This window comes from Haliotis rufescens, unplaced genomic scaffold, assembly GCF_023055435.1.
Source record: "Haliotis rufescens isolate VD_foot unplaced genomic scaffold, xgHalRufe1.0.p SCAF_3, whole genome shotgun sequence".
In the NCBI taxonomy this organism is placed as follows: Eukaryota; Metazoa; Mollusca; class Gastropoda; order Lepetellida; family Haliotidae; genus Haliotis; species Haliotis rufescens.
The window spans coordinates 11,850,365-11,878,041 of NW_025964001.1; the positions used below are offsets into that span (position 1 = coordinate 11,850,365).

The 27,677-nt window shown below is 39.4% G+C and overlaps 2 protein-coding genes and 3 long non-coding RNA genes across 5 annotated transcripts; all 5 read right to left on the bottom strand.

Moving 5' to 3' along the window:
- Positions 1 to 1,349: 1,349 nt before the first annotated feature.
- Positions 1,350 to 2,012, bottom strand: LOC125384347. The gene is made up of 3 exons (XR_007223235.1): positions 1,932 to 2,012; positions 1,714 to 1,815; positions 1,350 to 1,417 (listed from the first exon to the last, which is right to left on the bottom strand). It is a non-coding gene; the product is annotated as an uncharacterized LOC125384347 (long non-coding RNA).
- Positions 2,013 to 5,108: 3,096 nt separating this feature from the next.
- LOC124124374 (homeobox protein OTX1 B-like) lies at positions 5,109 to 6,381 on the bottom strand. The gene is made up of 4 exons (XM_046487516.2): positions 6,286 to 6,381; positions 6,068 to 6,169; positions 5,581 to 5,771; positions 5,109 to 5,474 (listed from the first exon to the last, which is right to left on the bottom strand). The coding sequence occupies exons 1-4, from the start codon at positions 6,379 to 6,381 to the stop codon at positions 5,147 to 5,149; spliced, it is 717 nt and encodes a 238-aa protein (XP_046343472.1). The 3' UTR covers positions 5,109 to 5,146.
- Positions 6,382 to 9,776: 3,395 nt separating this feature from the next.
- On the bottom strand, positions 9,777 to 10,531 carry LOC125384344. Its single transcript, XR_007223233.1, has 3 exons — positions 10,428 to 10,531; positions 9,941 to 10,131; positions 9,777 to 9,834 (listed from the first exon to the last, which is right to left on the bottom strand). It is a non-coding gene; the product is annotated as an uncharacterized LOC125384344 (long non-coding RNA).
- A 3,605-nt stretch (positions 10,532 to 14,136) lies between these two features.
- Positions 14,137 to 14,891, bottom strand: LOC125384346. The gene is made up of 3 exons (XR_007223234.1): positions 14,788 to 14,891; positions 14,301 to 14,491; positions 14,137 to 14,194 (listed from the first exon to the last, which is right to left on the bottom strand). It is a non-coding gene; the product is annotated as an uncharacterized LOC125384346 (long non-coding RNA).
- Positions 14,892 to 22,449: 7,558 nt separating this feature from the next.
- On the bottom strand, positions 22,450 to 23,741 carry LOC124124375 (paired box protein Pax-6-like). The gene is made up of 4 exons (XM_046487517.2): positions 23,583 to 23,741; positions 23,362 to 23,463; positions 22,884 to 23,074; positions 22,450 to 22,777 (listed from the first exon to the last, which is right to left on the bottom strand). Exons 1-4 carry the CDS (start codon positions 23,676 to 23,678, stop codon positions 22,450 to 22,452), a joined length of 717 nt encoding a protein of 238 aa, XP_046343473.2. The 5' UTR covers positions 23,679 to 23,741.
- Between the last annotated feature and the right edge of the window lie 3,936 nt (positions 23,742 to 27,677).

The following is a 27,677-nucleotide window of genomic DNA, read 5'->3' on the forward strand; positions in this document are numbered from 1 at the left end:
CGTCAGCATGAAGGTTTGGCTCATATACGCAACATGGCGATTACAAGTGCATTCGAAAGTTGTTGATAATACCTTACAGGCATAGATCGGGTTATCACATTGACCGTAACTGAGCAGCTTCAAAGTTTAACATGAGTGTTATTTGATGCCAAATGTATCATTCAAGCCTTGAAAACATAGCTTCATTTAATGTTTTAGTTATTACCTATATACGATGGAACATATGTAACCACAACACTCTTAAATATGTGACCTGAGCAAAGCAGGATATCTATCGCAGTTGCAACACACATGTTTCGAAGAAGGTGAGGATCTATATCTGTGAGGGTGGCTTTGCTAAAAATGATTTATACAATGCTTTATATTTCATATCACACAACCTAAAGACGGTTAAATTTCACAATAAAAGTTTCCTTCAAGCAGATTCATTTGAACTGTGAAGAGGTTTGTCTCTTAGTCCAACCAACATCCACCAATCATGTGTTCGAATCCAAGATTCGCCTGTTTAGGATCCTTTGTTAGTAAGATATTTGTAATCGTGGTTTACATGAAAGTGGGAAAATGCGTGCTGCATAAGAACATGAAATGATAGTTTTCAGATAATGTTTATTATCTCAGAAACATTTACACAGTCCTCTTCAAATGACAGTTGCAATCCATAACGTAAACACAACAATATATACATTAATAGTAACAAAGCAGGCCCAAGATGAGTTCAACATTGGACTGCAGTGCATATTGCACAAATTACGCCCTCGTTCTTCATCTGACCACTAATACATTCCGAAAGTTCTAGACGCCTATCTGGGGAAATGTCATCTGATCGCTTAGGAAGTTGAAGTGGGGTAGATAATTCTGGTAGTATGGAGTTCCGGGAGAGCTGAAGTTGGACTGGTTGGAATACTCTGTCCACTGTTGCGGGCATGGTGTGACTTGGAAGGATGTTTCCGTCATCAGATGTGGGTAGTGGAGAGTATTCTGGGTAGGCCGTGTACAGGATACTGCGTCACTGAGTGCGCTGTAGACGTTGTGTGATGATGGGTACATCAGGGGGTTGTAGACGGGGTCGTAGTCCGTCACTGAGGAGCAGCCGGGTCCAGTGCTGGGTAGGTAGTGGAGGCTGAAGAAGAGAAGAGATTGTTGTTAGTCCGAGACAGACATGCCATTGTGTTGAAGCTAATAAGAGCCCACTACGCGCCTGTGTAACTAACTTGGTGTGTACTTACTTTGATTTGGGTTTGTCTTTCACGTCATCTTTCTTGGAAGTCGTTGGAGGTGTGAGCACGTGACACTCGTCCGTAGCCGTTACGTCACGTGACCGTGACGTTCCTTGTTGATACAGTTGCTGTCTCATCCAGTTCACGTGAGCACCTTTAGACTGACGCTTGAACTTGGAACGGCGGTTCTGGAACCAGATCTGTATGGCAGAAAGAGGTCATTATTATCGAGACATTTCATGAAATCAGGGTCTTTTATATGGGTTGAAAAGATTATGAAATGAAATATACAACAATTCTTTAAGTCCAAACTATGTACCATATAAACTGAATAAAGCAGTAAAAGTTAGAATTTCCCTTCAGTACATTTCATGGGTCCTATGTACATTTAAAAGGACAAGAAAGAGAGTTTTATATCACTATGATATTGTGTATTGTGTGATCAATTATCTCTTTCGAGAACTTCTGTTAGGTGTAATAAAGAGGATTTACTTACCGATAGTCTCTCTACGTCGATGTTGATGGTGTTGGAGAGATCCTCCAAGATGGAGCTGTCAGGATACTGAGAGGACACGAATACCTTCTCCAGTTGCCTCAACTGTGGATATGGATAGCGGAGATGAAAACGTGTTAACTTTGTATTTCGATTTACTTTTGAAATAACAATAGTTTATGTTTTCTTCCTATTCACGTTTCGAGCAATTAAATGTTTACCTGACTAGCAGAGTACTTGATTCTGTTCCTTGCCGGAACGATTGTCTTGTTGACGGTACACTTGCTTGGCTTGGTTTCGGGGCTCTTCACTTTCATTATAGTGTGGTAATTGTATAGAATACTTTTAAAAGAGAAAATGCTCGAAATGTGAAGATGATCTCGGTGACGAGTCTTGCTGGTTTCGATTAGGGCAGCTCTATGACTGATGACTCAAGGATGGAAGTTTTCGACTTTATACCCGTACCATGACCATCGGGCTTCTTTTAAGTCAACCACCATACTCATTACTCCCACGTCTGTGTTGTTAATAATCAGGAATTCTTTCTTCATGTATAGCCGCCATGCTGTTTAAGTTGAAACATCTTGATTGTTTTCACAGCAATAAGAACTATATCTTTGTTTATCTAATTAAAACGGTAGCAGTCGTCGACGAGGTAGCGGTACATTAAAGTAGCCTCCACCAGGTGAGCGTGTACTCACTTACCTGTCAAAACTTTACACCTACATCAAAGACGCCGCCTTACGTAGCACACCTGTGTGGACACTACGTTTAAATGTCCATCTTGTTTTGTGGGACAATTTCATAAACAAACAGGGACAAAACGTTTACAAATCCTAGCGAGGAATCCTTATAGTGTATGGAAGGGCCAGGCATTAACAATAACCGCCGTCATATAGCTGGAATATTGCTGAGTGCGGCGTTAAACAAAAACACCCAAAAACATTAACAATACCGTAGTCTTCACAAGGATAACTTATTTGTTATTGTGTGAAACAGTTATGCTCGTAATAAGCTTGAAACGCATTTCCATTATATAATTGAACACCTTTGGAATAAGAGGATACAGAAAAATCTCGATGATCATGTATTTGTTCAAAAGAAATAAGGCGTTTATATGTCGTGAGCCAAGAAAAATGGTTCCCAACTGTCTACATTTCACAACTTTTGAGGTACACTCGAGCAAGCTCTTTCCACGGTGATTTCAAAGAGTGTTCTTAGTTACGACATAAAGCTTTTAAAACGTTTTGTGGTAGACATGTGGATGACATTTCCAAATTTGACTCATCAGTGACCAAATGATGCTTGATACAGTTCCCTTTTTTAACTTGTTCCCTTGGTTTTTTTTCGGGTGAACAATTGACTTGGTTTTGCATGTGTTTGTGACGGGGTGCAACCGGGAAAATAGCGGAGGCGGATACGCTCGCCTTTTCGCCAACAGCTGGTATTATCACTACTTGATGGCGATTAATGGAAACAAACTCATGATATGGTCGGAATTATACAATCGAGTGTTTGTTTGACACAAATTCTTAATATGAATATGGAAAGTTTATTTCATTGTCTTTATCCGCCTCTCTTAAGTGAGTGAGTGAGTGAGTATGGTTTTACGCCGCTTTTAGCAATATTCCAGCAATATCACGGCGGGGGACACCAGAAATGGGCTTCACACATTGTACCCATGTCGGGAATCGAACCCGGGTCTTCGGCGTGACGAGCGAACGCTTTAACCACTAGGCTACCCGACCGCCCGCCTCTCTTAAGAATTTTAGGTTTGGTAAAATCCTTGCAATTTTCAAGTTACGTGTCCATCATAACCACCAATAACACGTAAAATTACTTTTCTCTTTGTAGCTATTTATATTTCACTTTATTAACTTCTAAATATTTTACTCTATGCTAACTGAGCGATTTCAAGATCACGCTCAGATTCTATATATTCCGACGTTAGGGATATTATCATTTGATCGAAATATTAGAAGAAGTTGGCTGACACTAAAGTGTAGAGATGTTTTTGGACTTAACATTTAGTGAAGACTCACAACCCACATGAAACTGAAAAGTCAGCAACTATATTTACAATTTATAGAGGGATAAGGTGCAAGTATTTCATGGGACGTTTGATGTTCCTCACCTGTATATTTAGCGCCTCACAATATGATAATGAAATACACATTACGTACCTGAACTGACACATAAATAAATTGATATATAACATTTGGAAGATGCATATGGTATTTTGACAGAAAATCGGATCCTAAATGATGGTTATGAAGAATTTAATGTCAGTATTGATTTGGCAAACTTTTCTAAAGCTGTTGAAACTATTGCCATGTACTTTTTCGTGGTAATAATCCAAATATCTGTAAATGACACCTTATACTGTGATTGCTGTACCATTACTTGCTTGGCTTTTCTGCAATACAAGGGTCACCCTGTAGGTAAATTTCCCGTTTATCAGTCTGTATCTCTCACCATATGAAATAATGAATGGTTTGAACTAGTGGTATATAATGTATGTACAGTACTGATTGACGTAATTGGTTTGTCCGACACGCCTTATATGTATGTTTTACGCTCCCAGACGGTAACTTGTTATTAAGCCAATGGTATCCAAAGGAAGCGCCCGATAATCCGATAACGTCAGCATGAAGGTTTGGCTCATATACGCAACATGGCGATTACAAGTGCATTCGAAAGTTGTTGATAATACCTTACAGGCATAGATCGGGTTATCACATTGACCGTAACTGAGCAGCTTCAAAGTTTAACATGAGTGTTATTTGATGCCAAATGTATCATTCAAGCCTTGAAAACATAGCTTCATTTAATGTTTTAGTTATTACCTATATACGATGGAACATATGTAACCACAACACTCTTAAATATGTGACCTGAGCAAAGCAGGATATCTGTCGCAGTTGCAACACACATGTTTCGAAGAAGGTGAGGATCTATATCTGTGAGGGTGGCTTTGCTAAAAAAATGATTTATACAATGCTTTATATTTCATATCACACAACCTAAAGACGGTTAAATTTCACAATAAAAGTTTCCTTCAAGCAGATTCATTTGAACTGTGAAGAGGTTTGTCTCTTAGTCCAACCAACATCCACCAATCATGTGTTCGAATCCAAGATTCGCCTGTTTAGGATCCTTTGTTAGTAAGATATTTGTAATCGTGGTTTACATGAAAGTGGGAAAATGCGTGCTGCATAAGAACATGAAATGATAGTTTTCAGATAATGTTTATTATCTCAGAAACATTTACACAGTCCTCTTCAAATGACAGTTGCAATCCATAACGTAAACACAACAATATATACATTAATAGTAACAAATCAGGCCCAAGATGAGTTCAACATTGGACTGCAGTGCATATTGCACAAATTACGCCCTCGTTCTTCATCTGACCACTAATACATTCCCGAAAGTTCTAGACGCCTATCTGGGGAAATGTCATCTGATCGCTTAGGAAGTTGAAGTGGGGTAGATAATTCTGGTAGTATGGAGTTCCGGGAGAGCTGAAGTTGGACTGGTTGGAATACTCTGTCCACTGTTGCGGGCATGGTGTGACTTGGAAGGATGTTTCTGTCATCAGATGTGGGTAGTGGAGAGTATTCTGGGTAGGCCGTGTACAGGATACTGCGTCACTGAGTGCGCTGTAGACGTTGTGTGATGATGGGTACATCAGGGGGTTGTAGACGGGGTCGTAGTCCGTCACTGAGGAGCAGCCGGGTCCAGTGCTGGGTAGGTAGTGGAGGCTGAAGAAGAGAAGAGATTGTTGTTAGTCCGAGACAGACATGCCATTGTGTTGAAGCTAATAACAGCCCACTACGCGCCTGTGTAACTAACTTGGTGTGTACTTACTTTGATTTGGGTTTGTCTTTCACGTCATCTTTCTTGGAAGTCGTTGGTGGTGTGAGCACGTGACACTCGTCCGTAGCCGTTACGTCACGTGACCGTGACGTTCCTTGTTGATACAGTTGCTGTCTCATCCAGTTCACGTGAGCACCTTTAGACTGACGCTTGAACTTGGAACGGCGGTTCTGGAACCAGATCTGTATGGCAGAAAGAGGTCATTATTATAGAGACATTTCATGAAATCAGGGTCTTTTATATGGGTTGAAAAGATTATGAAATGAAATATACAACAATTCTTTAAGTCCAAACTATGTACCATATAAACTGAATAAAGCAGTAAAAGTTAGAATTTCCCTTCAGTACATTTCATGGGTCCTATGTACATTTAAAAGGACAAGAAAGAGAGTTTTATATCACTATGATATTGTGTATTGTGTGATCAATTATCTCTTTCGAGAACTTCTGTTAGGTGTAATAAAGAGGATTTACTTACCGATAGTCTCTCTACGTCGATGTTGATGGTGTTGGAGAGATCCTCCAAGATGGAGCTGTCAGGATACTGAGAGGACACGAATACCTTCTCCAGTTGCCTCAACTGTGGATATGAATAGCGGAGATGAAAACGTGTTAAATTTGTATTTCGATTTACTTTTGAAATAACAATAGTTTATGTTTTCTTCCTATTCACGTTTCGAGCAATTAAATGTTTACCTGACTAGCAGAGTATTTGATTCTGTTCCTTGCCGGAACGATTGTCTTGTTGACGGTACACTTGCTTGGCTTGGTTTCGGGGCTCTTCACTTTCATTATAGTGTGGTAATTGTATAGAATACTTTTAAAAGAGAAAATGCTCGAAATGTGAAGATGATCTCGGTGACAAGTCTTGCTGGTTTCGATTAGGGCAGCTCTATGACTGATGACTCAAGGATGGAAGTTTTCGACTTTATACCCGTACCATGACCATCGGGCTTCTTTTAAGTCAACCACCATACACCACCCACTCATTACTCCCACGTCTGTGTTGTTAATAATCAGGAATTCTTTCTTCATGTATAGCCGCCATGCTGTTTAAGTTGAAACATCTTGATTGTTTTCACAGCAATAAGAACTATATCTTTGTTTACCTAATTAAAACGGTAGCAGTCGTCGACGAGGTAGCGGTACATTAAAGTAGCCTCCACCAGGTGAGCGTGTACTCACTTACCTGTCAAAACTTTACACCTACATCAAAGACGCCGCCTTACGTAGCACACCTGTGTGGACACTACGTTTAAATGTCCATCTTGTTTTGTGGGACAATTTCATAAACAAACAGGGACAAAACGTTTACAAATCCTAGCGAGGAATCCTTATAGTGTATGGAAGGGCCAGGCATTAACAATAACCGCCGTCATATAGCTGGAATATTGCTGAGTGCGGCGTTAAACAAAAACACCCAAAAACATTAACAATACCGTAGTCTTCACAAGGATAACTTATTTGTTATTGTGTGAAACAGTTATGCTCGTAATAAGCTTGAAACGCATATCCATTATAAAATTGAACACCTTTGGAATAAGAGGATATAGAAAAATCTCGATGATCATGTATTTGTTCAAAAGAAATAAGGCGTTTATATGTCGTGAGCCAAGAAAAATGGTTCCCAACTGTCTACATTTCACAACTTTTGAGGTACACTCGAGCAAGCTCTTTCCACGGTGATTTCAAAGAGTGTTCTTAGTTACAACATAAAGCTTTTAAAACGTTTTGTGGTAGACATGTGGATGACATTTCCAAATTTGACTCATCAGTGACCAAATGATGCTTGATACAGTTCCCTTTTTTAACTTGTTCCCTTGGTTTTTTTTCGGGTGAACAATTGACTTGGTTTTGCATGTGTTTGTGACGGGGTGCAACCGGGAAAATAGCGGAGGCGGATACGCTCGCCTTTTCGCCAACAGCTGGTATTATCACTACTTGATGGCGATTAATGGAAACAAACTCATGATATGGTCGGAATTATACAATCGAGTGTTTGTTTGACACAAATTCTTAATATGAATATGGAAAGTTTATTTCATTGTCTTTATCCGCCTCTCTTAAGTGAGTGAGTGAGTGAGTATGGTTTTACGCCGCTTTTAGCAATATTCCAGCAATATCACGGCGGGGGACACCAGAAATGGGCTTCACACATTGTACCCATGTCGGGAATCGAACCCGGGTCTTCGGCGTGACGAGCGAACGCTTTAACCACTAGGCTACCCGACCGCCCGCCTCTCTTAAGAATTTTAGGTTTGGTAAAATCCTTGCAATTTTCAAGTTACGTGTCCATCATAACCACCAATAACACGTAAAATTACTTTTCTCTTTGTAGCTATTTATATTTCACTTTATTAACTTCTAAATATTTTACTCTATGCTAACTGAGCGATTTCAAGATCACGCTCAGATTCTATATATTCCGACGTTAGGGATATTATCATTTGATCGAAATATTAGAAGTTGGCTGACACTAAAGTGTAGAGATGTTTTTGGAGTTAATATTTAGTGAAGACTCACAACCCACATGAAACTGAAAAGTCAGCAACTATATTTACAATTTATAGAGGGATAAGGTGCAAGTATTTCATGGGACGTTTGATGTTCCTCACCTGTATATTTAGCGCCTCACAATATGATAATGAAATACACATTACGTACCTAAACTGACACATAAATAAATTGATATATAACATTTGGAAGATGCATATGGTATTTTGACAGAAAATCGGATCCTTAATGATGGTTATGAAGAATTTAATGTCAGTATTGATTTGGCAAACTTTTCTAAAGCTGTTGAAACTATTGCCATGTACTTTTTCGTGGTAATAAGCCAAATATCTGTAAATGACACCTTATACTGTGATTGCTGTACCATTACTTGCTTGGCTTTTCTGCAATACAAGGGTCACCCTATAGGTAAATTTCCCGTTTATCAGTCTGTATCTCTCACCATATGAAATAATGAATGGTTTGAACTAGTGGTATATAATGTATGTACAGTACTGATTGACGTAATTGGTTTGTCCGACACGCCTTATATATATGTTTTACGCTCCCAGACGGTAACTTGTTATTAAGCCAATGGTATCCAAAGGAAGCGCCCGATAATCCGATAACGTCAGCATGAAGGTTTGGCTCATATACGCAACATGGCGATTACAAGTGCATTCGAAAGTTGTTGATAATACCTTACAGGCATAGATCGGGTTATCACATTGACCGTAACTGAGCAGCTTCAAAGTTTAACACGAGTGTTATTTGATGCCAAATGTATCATTCAAGCCTTGAAAACATAGCTTCATTTAATGTTTTAGTTATTACCTATATACGATGGAACATATGTAACCACAACACTCTTAAATATGTGACCTGAGCAAAGCAGGATATCTGTCGCAGTTGCAACACACATGTTTCGAAGAAGGTGAGGATCTATATCTGTGAGGGTGGCTTTGCTAAAAAAATGATTTATACAATGCTTTATATTTCATATCACACAACCTAAAGACGGTTAAATTTCACAATAAAAGTTTCCTTCAAGCAGATTCATTTGAACTGTGAAGAGGTTTGTCTCTTAGTCCAACCAACATCCACCAATCATGTGTTCGAATCCAAGATTCGCCTGTTTAGGATCCTTTGTTAGTAAGATATTTGTAATCGTGGTTTACATGAAAGTGGGAAAATGCGTGCTGCATAAGAACATGAAATGATAGTTTTCAGATAATGTTTATTATCTCAGAAACATTTACACAGTCCTCTTCAAATGACAGTTGCAATCCATAACGTAAACACAACAATATATACATTAATAGTAACAAAGCAGGCCCAAGATGAGTTCAACATTGGACTGCAGTGCATATTGCACAAATTACGCCCTCGTTCTTCATCTGACCACTAATACATTCCCGAAAGTTCTAGACGCCTATCTGGGGAAATGTCATCTGATCGCTTAGGAAGTTGAAGTGGGGTAGATAATTCTGGTAGTATGGAGTTCCGGGAGAGCTGAAGTTGGACTGGTTGGAATACTCTGTCCACTGTTGCGGGCGTGGTGTGACTTGGAAGGATGTTTCCGTCATCAGATGTGGGTAGTGGAGAGTATTCTGGGTAGGCCGTGTACAGGATACTGCGTCACTGAGTGCGCTGTAGACGTTGTGTGATGATGGGTACATCAGGGGGTTGTAGGCGGGGTCGTAGTCCGTCACTGAGGAGCAGCCGGGTCCAGTGCTGGGTAGGTAGTGGAGGCTGAAGAAGAGAAGAGATTGTTGTTAGTCCGAGACAGACATGCCATTGTGTTGAAGCTAATAAGAGCCCACTACGCGCCTGTGTAACTAACTTGGTGTGTACTTACTTTGATTTGGGTTTGTCTTTCACGTCATCTTTCTTGGAAGTCGTTGGTGGTGTGAGCACGTGACACTCGTCCGTAGCCGTTACGTCACGTGACCGTGACGTTCCTTGTTGATACAGTTGCTGTCTCATCCAGTTCACGTGAGCACCTTTAGACTGACGCTTGAACTTGGAACGGCGGTTCTGGAACCAGATCTGTATGGCAGAAAGAGGTCATTATTATAGAGACATTTCATGAAATCAGGGTCTATTATATGGGTTGAAAAGATTATGAAATGAAATATACAACAATTCTTTAAGTCCAAACTATGTACCATATAAACTGAATAAAGCAGTAAAAGTTAGAATTTCCCTTCAGTACATTTCATGGGTCCTATGTACATTTAAAAGGACAAGAAAGAGAGTTTTATATCACTATGATATTGTGTATTGTGTGATCAATTATCTCTTTCGAGAACTTCTGTTAGGTGTAATAAAGAGGATTTACTTACCGATAGTCTCTCTACGTCGATGTTGATGGTGTTGGAGAGATCCTCCAAGATGGAGCTGTCAGGATACTGAGAGGACACGAATACCTTCTCCAGTTGCCTCAACTGTGGATATGGATAGCGGAGGTGAAAACGTGTTAAATTTGTATTTCGATTTACTTTTGAAATAACAATGGTTTATGTTTTCTTCCTATTCACGTTTCGAGCAATTAAATGTTTACCTGACTAGCAGAGTATTTGATTCTGTTCCTTGCCGGAACGATTGTCTTGTTGACGGTACACTTGCTTGGCTTGGTTTCGGGGCTCTTCACTTTCATTATAGTGTGGTAATTGTATAGAATACTTTTAAAAGAGAAAATGCTCGAAATGTGAAGATGATCTCGGTGACAAGTCTTGCTGGTTTCGATTAGGGCAGCTCTATGACTGATGACTCAAGGATGGAAGTTTTCGACTTTATACCCGTACCATGACCATCGGGCTTCTTTTAAGTCAACCACCATACACCACCCACTCATTACTCCCACGTCTGTGTTGTTAATAATCAGGAATTCTTTCTTCATGTATAGCCGCCATGCTGTTTAAGTTGAAACATCTTGATTGTTTTCACAGCAATAAGAACTATATCTTTGTTTACCTTATTAAAACGGTAGCAGTCGTCGACGAGGTAGCGGTACATTAAAGTAGCCTCCACCAGGTGAGCGTGTACTCACTTACCTGTCAAAACTTTACACCTACATCAAAGACGCCGCCTTACGTAGCACACCTGTGTGGACACTACGTTTAAATGTCCATCTTGTTTTGTGGGACAATTTCATAAACAAACAGGGACAAAACGTTTACAAATCCTAGCGAGGAATCCTTATAGTGTATGGAAGGGCCAGGCATTAACAATAACCGCCGTCATATAGCTGGAATATTGCTGAGTGCGGCGTTAAACAAAAAAAACCAAAAACATTAACAATACCGTAGTCTTCACAAGGATAACTTATTTGTTATTGTGTGAAACAGTTATGCTCGTAATAAGCTTGAAACGCATATCCATTATAAAATTGAACACCTTTGGAATAAGAGGATATAGAAAAATCTCGATGATCATGTATTTGTTCAAAAGAAATAAGGCGTTTATATGTCGTGAGCCAAGAAAAATGGTTCCCAACTGTCTACATTTCACAACTTTTGAGGTACACTCGAGCAAGCTCTTTCCACGGTGATTTCAAAGAGTGTTCTTAGTTACAACATAAAGCTTTTAAAACGTTTTGTGGTAGACATGTGGATGACATTTCCAAATTTGACTCATCAGTGACCAAATGATGCTTGATACAGTTCCCTTTTTTAACTTGTTCCCTTGGTTTTTTTTCGGGTGAACAATTGACTTGGTTTTGCATGTGTTTGTGACGGGGTGCAACCGGGAAAATAGCGGAGGCGGATACGCTCGCCTTTTCGCCAACAGCTGGTATTATCACTACTTGATGGCGATTAATGGAAACAAACTCATGATATGGTCGGAATTATACAATCGAGTGTTTGTTTGACACAAATTCTTAATATGAATATGGAAAGTTTATTTCATTGTCTTTATCCGCCTCTCTTAAGTGAGTGAGTGAGTGAGTATGGTTTTACGCCGCTTTTAGCAATATTCCAGCAATATCACGGCGGGGGACACCAGAAATGGGCTTCACACATTGTACCCATGTCGGGAATCGAACCCGGGTCTTCGGCGTGACGAGCGAACGCTTTAACCACTAGGCTTCCCGACCGCCCGCCTCTCTTAAGAATTTTAGGTTTGGTAAAATCCTTGCAATTTTCAAGTTACGTGTCCATCATAACCACCAATAACACGTAAAATTACTTTTCTCTTTGTAGCTATTTATATTTCACTTTATTAACTTCTAAATATTTTACTCTATGCTAACTGAGCGATTTCAAGATCACGCTCAGATTCTATATATTCCGACGTTAGGGATATTATCATTTGATCGAAATATTAGAAGTTGGCTGACACTAAAGTGTAGAGATGTTTTTGGAGTTAATATTTAGTGAAGACTCACAACCCACATGAAACTGAAAAGTCAGCAACTATATTTACAATTTATAGAGGGATAAGGTGCAAGTATTTCATGGGACGTTTGATGTTCCTCACCTGTATATTTAGCGCCTCACAATATGATAATGAAATACACATTACGTACCTAAACTGACACATAAATAAATTGATATATAACATTTGGAAGATGCATATGGTATTTTGACAGAAAATCGGATCCTTAATGATGGTTATGAAGAATTTAATGTCAGTATTGATTTGGCAAACTTTTCTAAAGCTGTTGAAACTATTGCCATGTACTTTTTCGTGGTAATAAGCCAAATATCTGTAAATGACACCTTATACTGTGATTGCTGTACCATTACTTGCTTGGCTTTTCTGCAATACAAGGGTCACCCTATAGGTAAATTTCCCGTTTATCAGTCTGTATCTCTCACCATATGAAATAATGAATGGTTTGAACTAGTGGTATATAATGTATGTACAGTACTGATTGACGTAATTGGTTTGTCCGACACGCCTTATATATATGTTTTACGCTCCCAGACGGTAACTTGTTATTAAGCCAATGGTATCCAAAGGAAGCGCCCGATAATCCGATAACGTCAGCATGAAGGTTTGGCTCATATACGCAACATGGCGATTACAAGTGCATTCGAAAGTTGTTGATAATACCTTACAGGCATAGATCGGGTTATCACATTGACCGTAACTGAGCAGCTTCAAAGTTTAACACGAGTGTTATTTGATGCCAAATGTATCATTCAAGCCTTGAAAACATAGCTTCATTTAATGTTTTAGTTATTACCTATATACGATGGAACATATGTAACCACAACACTCTTAAATATGTGACCTGAGCAAAGCAGGATATCTGTCGCAGTTGCAACACACATGTTTCGAAGAAGGTGAGGATCTATATCTGTGAGGGTGGCTTTGCTAAAAAAATGATTTATACAATGCTTTATATTTCATATCACACAACCTAAAGACGGTTAAATTTCACAATAAAAGTTTCCTTCAAGCAGATTCATTTGAACTGTGAAGAGGTTTGTCTCTTAGTCCAACCAACATCCACCAATCATGTGTTCGAATCCAAGATTCGCCTGTTTAGGATCCTTTGTTAGTAAGATATTTGTAATCGTGGTTTACATGAAAGTGGGAAAATGCGTGCTGCATAAGAACATGAAATGATAGTTTTCAGATAATGTTTATTATCTCAGAAACATTTACACAGTCCTCTTCAAATGACAGTTGCAATCCATAACGTAAACACAACAATATATACATTAATAGTAACAAATCAGGCCCAAGATGAGTTCAACATTGGACTGCAGTGCATATTGCACAAATTACGCCCTCGTTCTTCATCTGACCACTAATACATTCCCGAAAGTTCTAGACGCCTATCTGGGGAAATGTCATCTGATCGCTTAGGAAGTTGAAGTGGGGTAGATAATTCTGGTAGTATGGAGTTCCGGGAGAGCTGAAGTTGGACTGGTTGGAATACTCTGTCCACTGTTGCGGGCGTGGTGTGACTTGGAAGGATGTTTCCGTCATCAGATGTGGGTAGTGGAGAGTATTCTGGGTAGGCCGTGTACAGGATACTGCGTCACTGAGTGCGCTGTAGACGTTGTGTGATGATGGGTACATCAGGGGGTTGTAGGCGGGGTCGTAGTCCGTCACTGAGGAGCAGCCGGGTCCAGTGCTGGGTAGGTAGTGGAGGCTGAAGAAGAGAAGAGATTGTTGTTAGTCCGAGACAGACATGCCATTGTGTTGAAGCTAATAAGAGCCCACTACGCGCCTGTGTAACTAACTTGGTGTGTACTTACTTTGATTTGGGTTTGTCTTTCACGTCATCTTTCTTGGAAGTCGTTGGTGGTGTGAGCACGTGACACTCGTCCGTAGCCGTTACGTCACGTGACCGTGACGTTCCTTGTTGATACAGTTGCTGTCTCATCCAGTTCACGTGAGCACCTTTAGACTGACGCTTGAACTTGGAACGGCGGTTCTGGAACCAGATCTGTATGGCAGAAAGAGGTCATTATTATAGAGACATTTCATGAAATCAGGGTCTATTATATGGGTTGAAAAGATTATGAAATGAAATATACAACAATTCTTTAAGTCCAAACTATGTACTATATAAACTGAATAAAGCAGTAAAAGTTAGAATTTCCCTTCAGTACATTTCATGGGTCCTATGTACATTTAAAAGGACAAGAAAGAGAGTTTTATATCACTATGATATTGTGTATTGTGTGATCAATTATCTCTTTCGAGAACTTCTGTTAGGTGTAATAAAGAGGATTTACTTACCGATAGTCTCTCTACGTCGATGTTGATGGTGTTGGAGAGATCCTCCAAGATGGAGCTGTCAGGATACTGAGAGGACACGAATACCTTCTCCAGTTGCCTCAACTGTGGATATGGATAGTGGAGGTGAAAACGTGTTAAATTTGTATTTCGATTTACTTTTGAAATAACAATGGTTTATGTTTTCTTCCTATTCACGTTTCGAGCAATTAAATGTTTACCTGACTAGCAGAGTATTTGATTCTGTTCCTTGCCGGAACGATTGTCTTGTTGACGGTACACTTGCTTGGCTTGGTTTCGGGGCTCTTCACTTTCATTATAGTGTGGTAATTGTATAGAATACTTTTAAAAGAGAAAATGCTCGAAATGTGAAGATGATCTCGGTGACAAGTCTTGCTGGTTTCGATTAGGGCAGCTCTATGACTGATGACTCAAGGATGGAAGTTTTCGACTTTATACCCGTACCATGACCATCGGGCTTCTTTTAAGTCAACCACCATACACCACCCACTCATTACTCCCACGTCTGTGTTGTTAATAATCAGGAATTCTTTCTTCATGTATAGCCGCCATGCTGTTTAAGTTGAAACATCTTGATTGTTTTCACAGCAATAAGAACTATATCTTTGTTTACCTTATTAAAACGGTAGCAGTCGTCGACGAGGTAGCGGTACATTAAAGTAGCCTCCACCAGGTGAGCGTGTACTCACTTACCTGTCAAAACTTTACACCTACATCAAAGACGCCGCCTTACGTAAGCACACCTGTGTGGACACTACGTTTAAATGTCCATCTTGTTTTGTGGGACAATTTCATAAACAAACAGGGACAAAACGTTTACAAATCCTAGCGAGGAATCCTTATAGTGTATGGAAGGGCCAGGCATTAACAATAACCGCCGTCATATAGCTGGAATATTGCTGAGTGCGGCGTTAAACAAAAAAAACCCAAAAACATTAACAATACCGTAGTCTTCACAAGGATAACTTATTTGTTATTGTGTGAAACAGTTATGCTCGTAATAAGCTTGAAACGCATATCCATTATAAAATTGAACACCTTTGGAATAAGAGGATATAGAAAAATCTCGATGATCATGTATTTGTTCAAAAGAAATAAGGCGTTTATATGTCGTGAGCCAAGAAAAATGGTTCCCAACTGTCTACATTTCACAACTTTTGAGGTACACTCGAGCAAGCTCTTTCCACGGTGATTTCAAAGAGTGTTCTTAGTTACAACATAAAGCTTTTAAAACGTTTTGTGGTAGACATGTGGATGACATTTCCAAATTTGACTCATCAGTGACCAAATGATGCTTGATACAGTTCCCTTTTTTAACTTGTTCCCTTGGTTTTTTTTCGGGTGAACAATTGACTTGGTTTTGCATGTGTTTGTGACGGGATGCAACCGGGAAAATAGCGGAGGCGGATACGCTCGCCTTTTCGCCAACATCTGGTATCATCACTATTTGATGGCGATTAATGGAAAAAAACTCATGATATGGTCGGAATTATACAATCGAGTGTGTGTTTGACACAAATTCTTAATATGAATATGGAAAGTTTATTTCATTGTCTTTATCCGCCTCTCTTAAGTGAGTGAGTGAGTGAGTATGGTTTTACGCCGCTTTTAGCAATATTCCAGCAATATCACGGCGGGGGACACCAGAAATGGGCTTCACACATTGTACCCATGTCGGGAATCGAACCCGGGTCTTCGGCGTGACGAGCGAACGCTTTAACCACTAGGCTACCCGACCGCCCGCCTCTCTTAAGAATTTTAGGTTTGGTAAAATCCTTGCAATTTTCAAGTTACGTGTCCATCATAACCACCAATAACACGTAAAATTACTTTTCTCTTTGTAGCTATTTATATTTCACTTTATTAACTTCTAAATATTTTACTCTATGCTAACTGAGCGATTTCAAGATCACGCTCAGATTCTATATATTCCGACGTTAGGGATATTATCATTTGATCGAAATATTAGAAGTTGGCTGACACTAAAGTGTAGAGATGTTTTTGGAGTTAATATTTAGTGAAGACTCACAACCCACATGAAACTGAAAAGTCAGCAACTATATTTACAATTTATAGAGGGATAAGGTGCAAGTATTTCATGGGACGTTTGATGTTCCTCACCTGTATATTTAGCGCCTCACAATATGATAATGAAATACACAATACGTACCTAAACTGACACATAAATAAATTGATATATAACATTTGGAAGATGCATATGGTATTTTGACAGAAAATCGGATCCTTAATGATGGTTATGAAGAATTTAATGTCAGTATTGATTTGGCAAACTTTTCTAAAGCTGTTGAAACTATTGCCATGTACTTTTTCGTGGTAATAAGCCAAATATCTGTAAATGACACCTTATACTGTGATTGCTGTACCATTACTTGCTTGGCTTTTCTGCAATACAAGGGTCACCCTATAGGTAAATTTCCCGTTTATCAGTCTGTATCTCTCACCATATGAAATAATGAATGGTTTGAACTAGTGGTATATAATGTATGTACAGTACTGATTGACGTAATTGGTTTGTCCGACACGCCTTATATATATGTTTTACGCTCCCAGACGGTAACTTGTTATTAAGCCAATGGTATCCAAAGGAAGCGCCCGATAATCCGATAACGTCAGCATGAAGGTTTGGCTCATATACGCAACATGGCGATTACAAGTGCATTCGAAAGTTGTTGATAATACCTTACAGGCATAGATCGGGTTATCACATTGACCGTAACTGAGCAGCTTCAAAGTTTAACACGAGTGTTATTTGATGCCAAATGTATCATTCAAGCCTTGAAAACATAGCTTCATTTAATGTTTTAGTTATTACCTATATACGATGGAACATATGTAACCACAACACTCTTAAATATGTGACCTGAGCAAAGCAGGATATCTGTCGCAGTTGCAACACACATGTTTCGAAGAAGGTGAGGATCTATATCTGTGAGGGTGGCTTTGCTAAAAAAATGATTTATACAATGCTTTATATTTCATATCACACAACCTAAAGACGGTTAAATTTCACAATAAAAGTTTCCTTCAAGCAGATTCATTTGAACTGTGAAGAGGTTTGTCTCTTAGTCCAACCAACATCCACCAATCATGTGTTCGAATCCAAGATTCGCCTGTTTAGGATCCTTTGTTAGTAAGATATTTGTAATCGTGGTTTACATGAAAGTGGGAAAATGCGTGCTGCATAGGAACATGAAATGATAGTTTTCAGATAATGTTTATTATCTCAGAAACATTTACACAGTCCTCTTCAAATGACAGTTGCAATCCATAACGTAAACACAACAATATATACATTAATAGTAACAAAGCAGGCCCAAGATGAGTTCAACATTGGACTGCAGTGCATATTGCACAAATTACGCCCTCGTTCTTCATCTGACCACTAATACATTCCCGAAAGTTCTAGACGCCTATCTGGGGAAATGTCATCTGATCGCTTAGGAAGTTGAAGTGGGGTAGATAATTCTGGTAGTATGGAGTTCCGGGAGAGCTGAAGTTGGACTGGTTGGAATACTCTGTCCACTGTTGCGGGCATGGTGTGACTTGGAAGGATGTTTCTGTCATCAGATGTGGGTAGTGGAGTGTATTCTGGGTAGGCCCTGTACAGGATACTGCGTCACTGAGTGCGCTGTAGACGTTGTGTGATGATGGGTACATCAGGGGGTTGTAGACGGGGTCGTAGTCCGTCACTGAGGAGCAGCCGGGTCCAGTGCTGGGTAGGTAGTGGAGGCTGAAGAAGAGAAGAGATTGTTGTTAGTCCGAGACAGACATGCCATTGTGTTGAAGCTAATAACAGCCCACTACGCGCCTGTGTAACTAACTTGGTGTGTACTTACTTTGATTTGGGTTTGTCTTTCACGTCATCTTTCTTGGAAGTCGTTGGTGGTGTGAGCACGTGACACTCGTCCGTAGCCGTTACGTCACGTGACCGTGACGTTCCTTGTTGAAACAGTTGCTGTCTCATCCAGTTCACGTGAGCACCTTTAGACTGACACTTGAACTTGGAACGGCGGTTCTGGAACCAGATCTGTATGGCAGAAAGAGGTCATTATTATAGAGACATTTCATGAAATCAGGGTCTTTTATATGGGTTGAAAAGATTATGAAATGAAATATACAACAATTCTTTAAGTCCAAACTATGTACCATATAAACTGAATAAAGCAGTAAAAGTTAGAATTTCCCTTCAGTACATTTCATGGGTCCTATGTACATTTAAAAGGACAAGAAAGAGAGTTTTATATCACTATGATATTGTGTATTGTGTGATCAATTATCTCTTTCGAGAACTTCTGTTAAGTGTAATAAAGAGGATTTACTTACCGATAGTCTCTCTACGTCGATGTTGATGGTGTTGGAGAGATCCTCCAAAGATGGAGCTGTCAGGATACTGAGAGGACACGAATACCTTCTCCAGTTGCCTCAACTGTGGATATGGATAGTGGAGGTGAAAACGTGTTAAATTTGTATTTCGATTTACTTTTGAAACAACAATGGTTTATGTTTTCTTCCTATTCACGTTTCGAGCAATTAAATGTTTACCTGACTAGCAGAGTACTTGATTCTGTTCCTTGCCGGAACGATTGTCTTGTTGACGGTACACTTGCTTGGCTTGGTTTCGGGGCTCTTCACTTTCATTATAGTGTGGTAATTGTATAGAATACTTTTAAAAGAGAAAATGCTCGAAATGTGAAGATGATCTCGGTGACAAGTCTTGCTGGTTTCGATTAGGGCAGCTCTTTGACTGATGACTCAAGGATGGAAGTTTTCGACTTTATACCCGTACCATGACCATTGCGCTTCTTTTAAGTCAACCACCATACACCACCCACTCATCACTCCCACGTCTGTGTTGTTAATAATCAGGAATTCTTTCTTCATGTATAGCCGCCATGCTGTTTAAGTTGAAACATCTTGATTGTTTTCACAGTAATAAGAACTATATCTTTGTTTACCTAATTAAAACGGTAGCAGTCGTCGACGAGGTAGCGGTACATTAAAGTAGCCTCCGCCAGGTGAGCGTGTACTCACTTACCTGTCAAAACTTTACACCTACATCAAAGAGGCCGCCCTACGTAGCACACCTGTGTGGACACTACGTTTAAATGTCCATCTTGTTTTGTGGCACAATTTCATAAAAAAACAGGGACAAAACATTTACAAATCCTAGCGAGGAATCCTTATAGTGTGTGGAAGGGCCACGCATTAACAATAACCGCCGTCATATAGCTGGAATATTGCTGAGTGCGGCGTTAAACAACAAACAAACATTAACAATACCGTAGTCTTCACAAGGATAACTTATTTGTTATTTTGTGAAACAGTTATGCTCGTTATAAGCTTGAAACGCATATCCATTATATAATTGAACATCTTTGGAATAAGAGGATACAGCAAAATCTCGATGATCATGTATTTGTTCAAAAGAAATAAGGCGCATATATGTCGTGAGCCGAGAAAAATGGTTCCCAACTGTCTACATTTCACAACTTTTGAGGTACACTCGAGCAAGCTCTTTCCACGATGATTTCAAAGAGTGTTCTTAGTTACAACATAAAGCTTTTAAAACGTTTTGTGGTAGACATGTGGATGACATTTCCAAATTTGACGCATCAGTGACCAAATGATGCTTGATACAGTTCCCTTTTTTAACTTGTTTCCTTGGGTTTTTTTCGGGTGAACAATTGACTTGGTTTTGCATGTGTTTCTAACGGGATGCAACCGGGGAAATAGCGGAGCCGGATACGCTCGCCTTTTCACCAACATCTGGTATCATCACTATTTAATGGCGATTAATAGAAACATACTCATGATATGGTCGGAATTATACAATCGAGTGTGTGTTTGACACAAATTCTTAATATGAATATGGAAAGTTTATTTTATTGTCTTTACCCGCCTCTCTTAAGAATTTTAGGTTTGGTAAAAACCTTGCAATTTTCAAGTTACGTGTCCATCATAACCACCAATAACACGTAAAAATTACTTTTCTCTTTGTAGCTATTTATATTTCACTTTATTAACTTCTAAATATTTTACTCTATGCTAACTGAACGGATGTTCCAAGCTATTTCAAGATCACGCTCAGATTCTATATATTCCGATGCATATATTCCGACTTAAGGGATATTATCATTTGATCGAAATATGAGTAGAAGTTGGCTGCCACCAAAGTGTAGAGATGTTTTTGGACTTAAAATTTAGTGAAGACTCACAACCCACATGAAACTGAAAAGTCAGCAACTATATTTACAATTTATAGAGGGATAAGGTGCAAGTATTTCATGGGACGTTTGATGTTCCTCACCTGTATATTTAGCGCCTCACAATATGATAATAAAATACACATTACATACCTAAACTGACACATAAATAAATTGATATATAACATTTGGAAGATGCATATGGTATTATGATAGAAAATCGGATCCTAAATGATGGTTATGAAGAATTTAATGTCAGTATTGATTTGGCAAACTATTTTAAAAACTGTTGAAACTTTTGCCATGTACTTTTTCGTGGTAATAATGCAAATACCTGTAAATGACACCTTAAACTGTGATTGCTGTACCATTACTTGCTTGGCTTTTCTGCAATACAAGGGTCACCCTATAGGTAAATTTCCCGTTTACCAGTCTGTATCTCTCACCATATGAAATAATGAATGGTTTGAACTAGTGGTATATAATGTATGTACAGTACTGATTGACGTAATTTGTTTGTCCGACACGCCTTATATATATGTTTTACGCTCCCAGACGGTAACTTGTGTCGACAGCTGCTTAAGACAATGGTATCCAAAGGAAGCGCCCGATAATCCGATAACGTCAGCATGAAGGTTTGGCTCATATACGCAACATGGCGATTACAAGTGCATACGAAAGTTGTTGATAATACCTTACAGGCATAGATCGGGTTATCACATTGACCGTAACTGAGCAGCTTCAAAGTTTCACATGAGTGTTATTTGATGCCAAATGTATCATTCAAGCCTTGAAAACATAGCTTCATTCAATGTTTTAGTTATTACCTATATACGATGGAACATATGTAACCACAACACTCTTAAATATGTGACCTGAGCAAAGCAGGATATCTGTCGCAGTTGCAACACACATGTTTCCAAGGAGGTGAGGATCTATATCTGTGAGGGTAGCTTTGCTAAAAATGATTTATACAATGCTTTATATTTCATATCACACAACCTAAAGAACGGTTAAATTTCACAATAAAAGTTTCCTTCAAGCAGATTCATTGGAACTGTGCAGAGGTTTGTCTCTTAGTCCAACCAACATCCACCAATCAAATGTTCGAATCCAAGATTCGCCTGTTTAGGATCCTTTGTTTATCAGTAAGATATTTGTAATCGTGGTTTATATGAAAGTGGGAAAATGCGTGCTGCATAGGAACATGAAATGATAGTTTTCAGATAATGTTTATTATCTCAGAAACATTTACACAGTCCTCTTCAAATGACAGTTGCAATCCATAACGTAAACACAACAATATATACATTAATAGTAACAAAGCAGGCCCAAGATGAGTTCAACATTGGACTGCAGTGCATATTGCACAAATTACGCCCTTGTGCTTCATCTGACCACTAATACATCCCCGAAGGTTCTAGACGCCTATCTGGGGAAATGTCATCTGATCGCTTAGGAAGTTGAAGTGGGGTAGATAATTCTGGTAGTATGGAGTTCCGGGAGAGCTGAAGTTGGACTGGTTGGAATACTCTGTCCACTGTTGCGGGCATGGTGTGACTTGGAAGGATGTTTCCGTCATCAGATGTGGGTAGTGGAGTGTATTCTGGGTAGGCCCTGCACAGGATACTGCGTCACTGAGTGCGCTGTAGACGTTGTGTGATGATGGGTACATCAGGTGGTTGTAGACGGGGTCGTAGTCCGTCACTGAGGAGCAGCCGGGTCCAGTGCTGGGTAGGTAGTGGAGGCTGAAGAAGAGAAGAGATTGTTGTTAGTCCGAGACAGACATGCCATTGTGTTGAAGCTAATAAGAGCCAACTACACGCCTGTGAAACTAACTTGGTGTGTACTTACTTTGATTTGGGTTTGTCTTTCACGTCATCTTTCTTGGAAGTCGTTGGTGGTGTGAGCACGTGACACTCGTCCGTAGCCGTTACGTCACGTGACCGTGACGTTCCTTGTTGATACAGTTGCTGTCTCATCCAGTTTACGTGAGCACCTTTAGACTGACGCTTGAACTTGGAACGGCGGTTCTGGAACCAGATCTGTATGGCAGGAAGAGGTCATTATTATCGAGACATTTGATGAAATCAGGGTCTATTATATGGGTTGAAAAGATTATGAAATGAAATATACAACAATTCTTTAAGTCTACCATATAAACTGAATAAAGCAGTAAAAGTGAGAATTTCCCTTCAGTACATTTCATGGGTCCTATGTACATTTAAGGGGACAAGAAAGAGAGTTTTATATCACTATGATATTGTGTATTGTGTGATCAATTATCTCTTTCGAGAAGTTCTGTTAGGTGTAATAAGGAGGATTTACCTACCGATAGTCTCTCTACGTCGATGTTGATGGTGTTGGAGAGATCCTCCAAGATGGAGCTGTCAGGATACTGAGAGGACACGAATACCTTCTCCAGTTGCCTCAACTGTGGATATGGATAGTGGAGATGAAAACGTGTTAAATTTGTATTGTTTGCATTCCCTTTCAAATAACATAACGTTTATGTTTCCCTCCTATTTAGGCTTCGTTCAACTAAATATTTACCTGACTAGCAGAGTACTTGATTCTGTTCCTTGCCGGAACGATTGTCTTGTTGACGGTACACTTGCTTGGCTTGGTTTCGGGGCTCTTCACTTTCATTATAGTGTGGTAATTGTATAGAATACTTTTAAAAGAGAAAATGCTCGAAATGAGAAGGTGGTCTCGGTGAAAAGTCTTGTTGGTTTCGATTAGGGCAGCTCTATGACTGATGACTCAAGGATGGAAGTTTTCGACTTTATACCCGTACCATGACCATCAGGCTTCTTTTAAGTCAACCACCATACACCACCATACTCATTACTCCCACGTCTGTGTTGTTGATAATCAGGAATTCTTTCTTCATGTATAGCCGCCATGCTGTTTAAGTTGAAACATCTTGATTGTTTTCACAGCAATAAGAACTATATCTTTGTTTACCTAATTAAAACGGTAGCAGTCGTCGAAGAGGTAACGGTACATTAAAGTAGCCTCCGCCAGGTGAGCGTGTACTCACTTACCTGTCAAAACTTTACACCTACATCAAAGAGGCCGCCTTACGTAGCACACCTGTGTGGACACTACGTTTAAATGTCCATCTTGTTTTGTGGGACAATTTCATAAACAAACAGGGACAAAACATTTACAAATCCCAGCGAGGAATCCTTATAGTGTGTGGAAGGGCCAGGCATTAACAATAACCGTCGTCATATAGCTGGAATATTGCCGAGTGCGGCGTTAAACAACAAACGAACATTAACAAAACCGTAGTTATCACAGGGATAACTTATTTGTTAATGTGTGAAACAGTTATGAAGTAAGACAAGTTCTATGGATGAACAACTTCTTTATTTCAATTAGTGTTATTACAAGAAGTTGTTCATCCATAGAACTTGTCTTACTTCATCACACCAACTTCTAAATGCCTCTGAAAGAAGAAACAGTTATGTTTATGATAAGCTTGCAATGCATATCCATTTACATCATTGAAAAAAATGAAATAACAATCTCGACGGTCGTCACATAAATATGAATCGTCAGAAAGATACTGAGACATTTATAGACATAGATATATTTCCAAGTCAAGCAATATGGAAGTCAGCACATGACTTCGAGTCAGACAAGTCAACCACTTGGGTTACTGGTGACAGTGAGTCCCACAGTGTCGGGCAGCTGTGTACACTCTGGTACTCAACGTGTAACTGGGTTTGCCTACGGTTCGGGCCAACAACTTGGCAATCCCCCGGCACCAGAGTTGCCCTGTTGTTATTCAAAACATGCACACATCACATATTATATCATCGATGTGGAAATTATGTGCGCACTGTATAGGTTGTTGACTGGTCTTGATTGGGTGACCTGCTGTACCCACAACAAGAGGCAATAATGGTTCTCGCCATGAGTCCGATATTGTATTGATAATTGTATTTAACCTTTTTCTTATATTCGGTTGTTTGGGTTTTTTTTGTTTCAGGAGTTGCAAATCTTCAATCATTGGAGGAAATAAAGCTATATATAACAACTGAAATTTTGGCCAGATCACCTGTGACCGACTGAATAACTTGGGGTTCAGATGATCTGGACGTTGAGATTTCTGAGGAGTACAGTTACTATGTCAGTAATAGGTGAGGTGACACGGGGTTCAAGAATATTGCACTTATATCGCGACATGCAGGTACATGTGTGTGTGCATGTGTGCGTTTGCTTGTGCGTGTGCGTGTGTATGTGCATGTCCGTGTGTGCGTGAGCGTGCGTGCGTGTGTATGTGCATGTCCGTGTGTGCGTGTGTATGTGCATGTGCGTGTGTGTGTGCATGTGCGTGTGCGTGTGCGTGTGCGTGTGTGTGTACGTGTGCATGTGCGTGTGTATATGCATGTGCGTGTGCGTGTGTGCGTGCGTGTGCGTGCGTGTGCGTGTGCGTGTGCGTGTGCGTGTGCGTGTGCGTGCGTGCCTGTTCGTGTATGTTTGGTTGGTTGTACTAGTCCGCACAATGGTCGATTTGAAAGCCTAGCCAACTGAGATACTATGCCACAGTCTAATATGGATAGTTGGATACCCCACTCAGACACGGTATAAACGTCTCTTGGTTTGGCGCGGTGGGAGATCGAACCACCGACCACCGACGCTTTATTCACTATACCACGGAGGCGGTCAGCTAATTTGGTACTAAAAGGAAGGGACAGGGTAGGTTCATCGTCCTTACTCAACTTAACTATGATGACGCACTTAAAACACAACAACAACAAAAGTGCCATCAATATTAAAAAACAAACAAACAGAAATCACATCAGAACGAAAATTGTAATCTTCTCAATACGAAAACAGAACTCTTCTCCATGCGAAACCAGAAATCTTCTCTATAAGAAACCAGAAATCATGTCAATACTGAAATCTCAACAAACATATGTCACCCTATTCGCAAAATCTGTCTCAAAGGGGCGGGGCAGCCGATACTGCTCAGGCAAAATACGACTCTTAAAAACACTTAAGTGAAGAAGAAGTGGTTTTGTAAGGGTTAGCCTTTGCCCTTTGAAATTTGTAACAATTAAAATGTTATCAGATATGTTCATATGACTGACAACTCACTTTTTCTTTCTATCACTTGCAAGTATTGTACTTTATACGATCAAATACAGAAACGTTTTTCGAAGCACTGGAGAATTTGGTTCACAGCTGCAAAACATAAAGTGTATAATGAATAATTATTCCAGATACAGCTAATATTTTAGAACTCATTACCTTTTGAATACACTAATGCCAGTAGTTTGGGAAGTTTTAAAAGTTTTATAAAAAGCAATGATAAGAATGGTATATACTCTGATGTAAATTATGGATCAAGATTCTGTCGGGTTATACACTCCCATCTCAGACCTGGCTGCAGTGATCTTAACGCCGACAAATGTGCCAGATTTATATCCGACAGTCCGAGATGTTGTTGTGGCTATCAAACGGAAAATGCATTTCATTTCTTTCTTACGTGTCCCTTAAACAGTACGTTAAGGCAAAATTTGTTTTATTTTGTAAAAGGTTACGATTTAAATTCAATTCTAAATGGTTATTCACATTTAACGACTGTATCAAATCTTGAAATTTTGAAATCAGTGCACAATTTTTATTCTAATTTATTGCCGATTTAGAGATTTTATCTGAGTCCTTTTTTTAAAAATGTTGGCTTTGCTATATGATACTGCGATGCTGTTGTGCTGGATGTAAATAATAACGTAGCTGTAGTTACGAAAGATAATCGAGTAATAAAACACTTACAGAACAATAACTATCTTTAATGTCAATTATATAATGTATGCTTTTTCTCATGTCACTTTCAATACATTGTAATTTGTATATGTATCATGTTTGGGAGAGGCATTCAGATAAGCAAAATTTGCTTGTTTGCCACTCCCTCCACTTTGCGGAAATAAATATGTTTACATCAAGTTCTGGAGAAAAACAGCTGTTCAAATGTAACAAGTGAGCATTCATATTTTTTTTACTTTGTTTCTTTGTACTTTTTCCGCTACTTGTTGGCTAGACTTGCACAAGTCTCTAAGGTAATGATTATTAGCTTAAACAATAATTTCTATATTATATAAATTATAAGACCAAGTTGCCCCTATAAGAGACTGGCGTCCTTCCCACTTACCAAGACTTGTCTATTAGGAGCATAGAATTACACATTACACATCTATGGACTTATCTTCCAGTACAGCCTTGGAGCAAGGCTACTTGATGGCTAAAACAGCCTTCGTCAGTGATTCAAACATTGACCAAAATAAGCCTGCTACCATTTGGGATCGCATCTTTAAAATGAATAAAATCAATATTAGTGCTGTCGAAGTGTATACCCCCAAATCGGCCAATAGACAAGATGAACCTGTCGAAGGACTTTCAGAGTGGGTAAAGTCAGTGCGTGATGATGGTAATGGTAGAATACCTAAACTGAAAAAGAGGAAACAGAATTGGAATAAACCCGTTCTGTCACATTCAGCTGTCATCAAAAGTGTGACCGCCCTGCATTAAACGTTTGTAGTTGTTCTCCCACTGAGAGGACCTCAAAGAAATATAACACGTCAACGCGAAAGAATAACCAGTCTCGATTATCCGACGAGACAGATTCAATTGGGC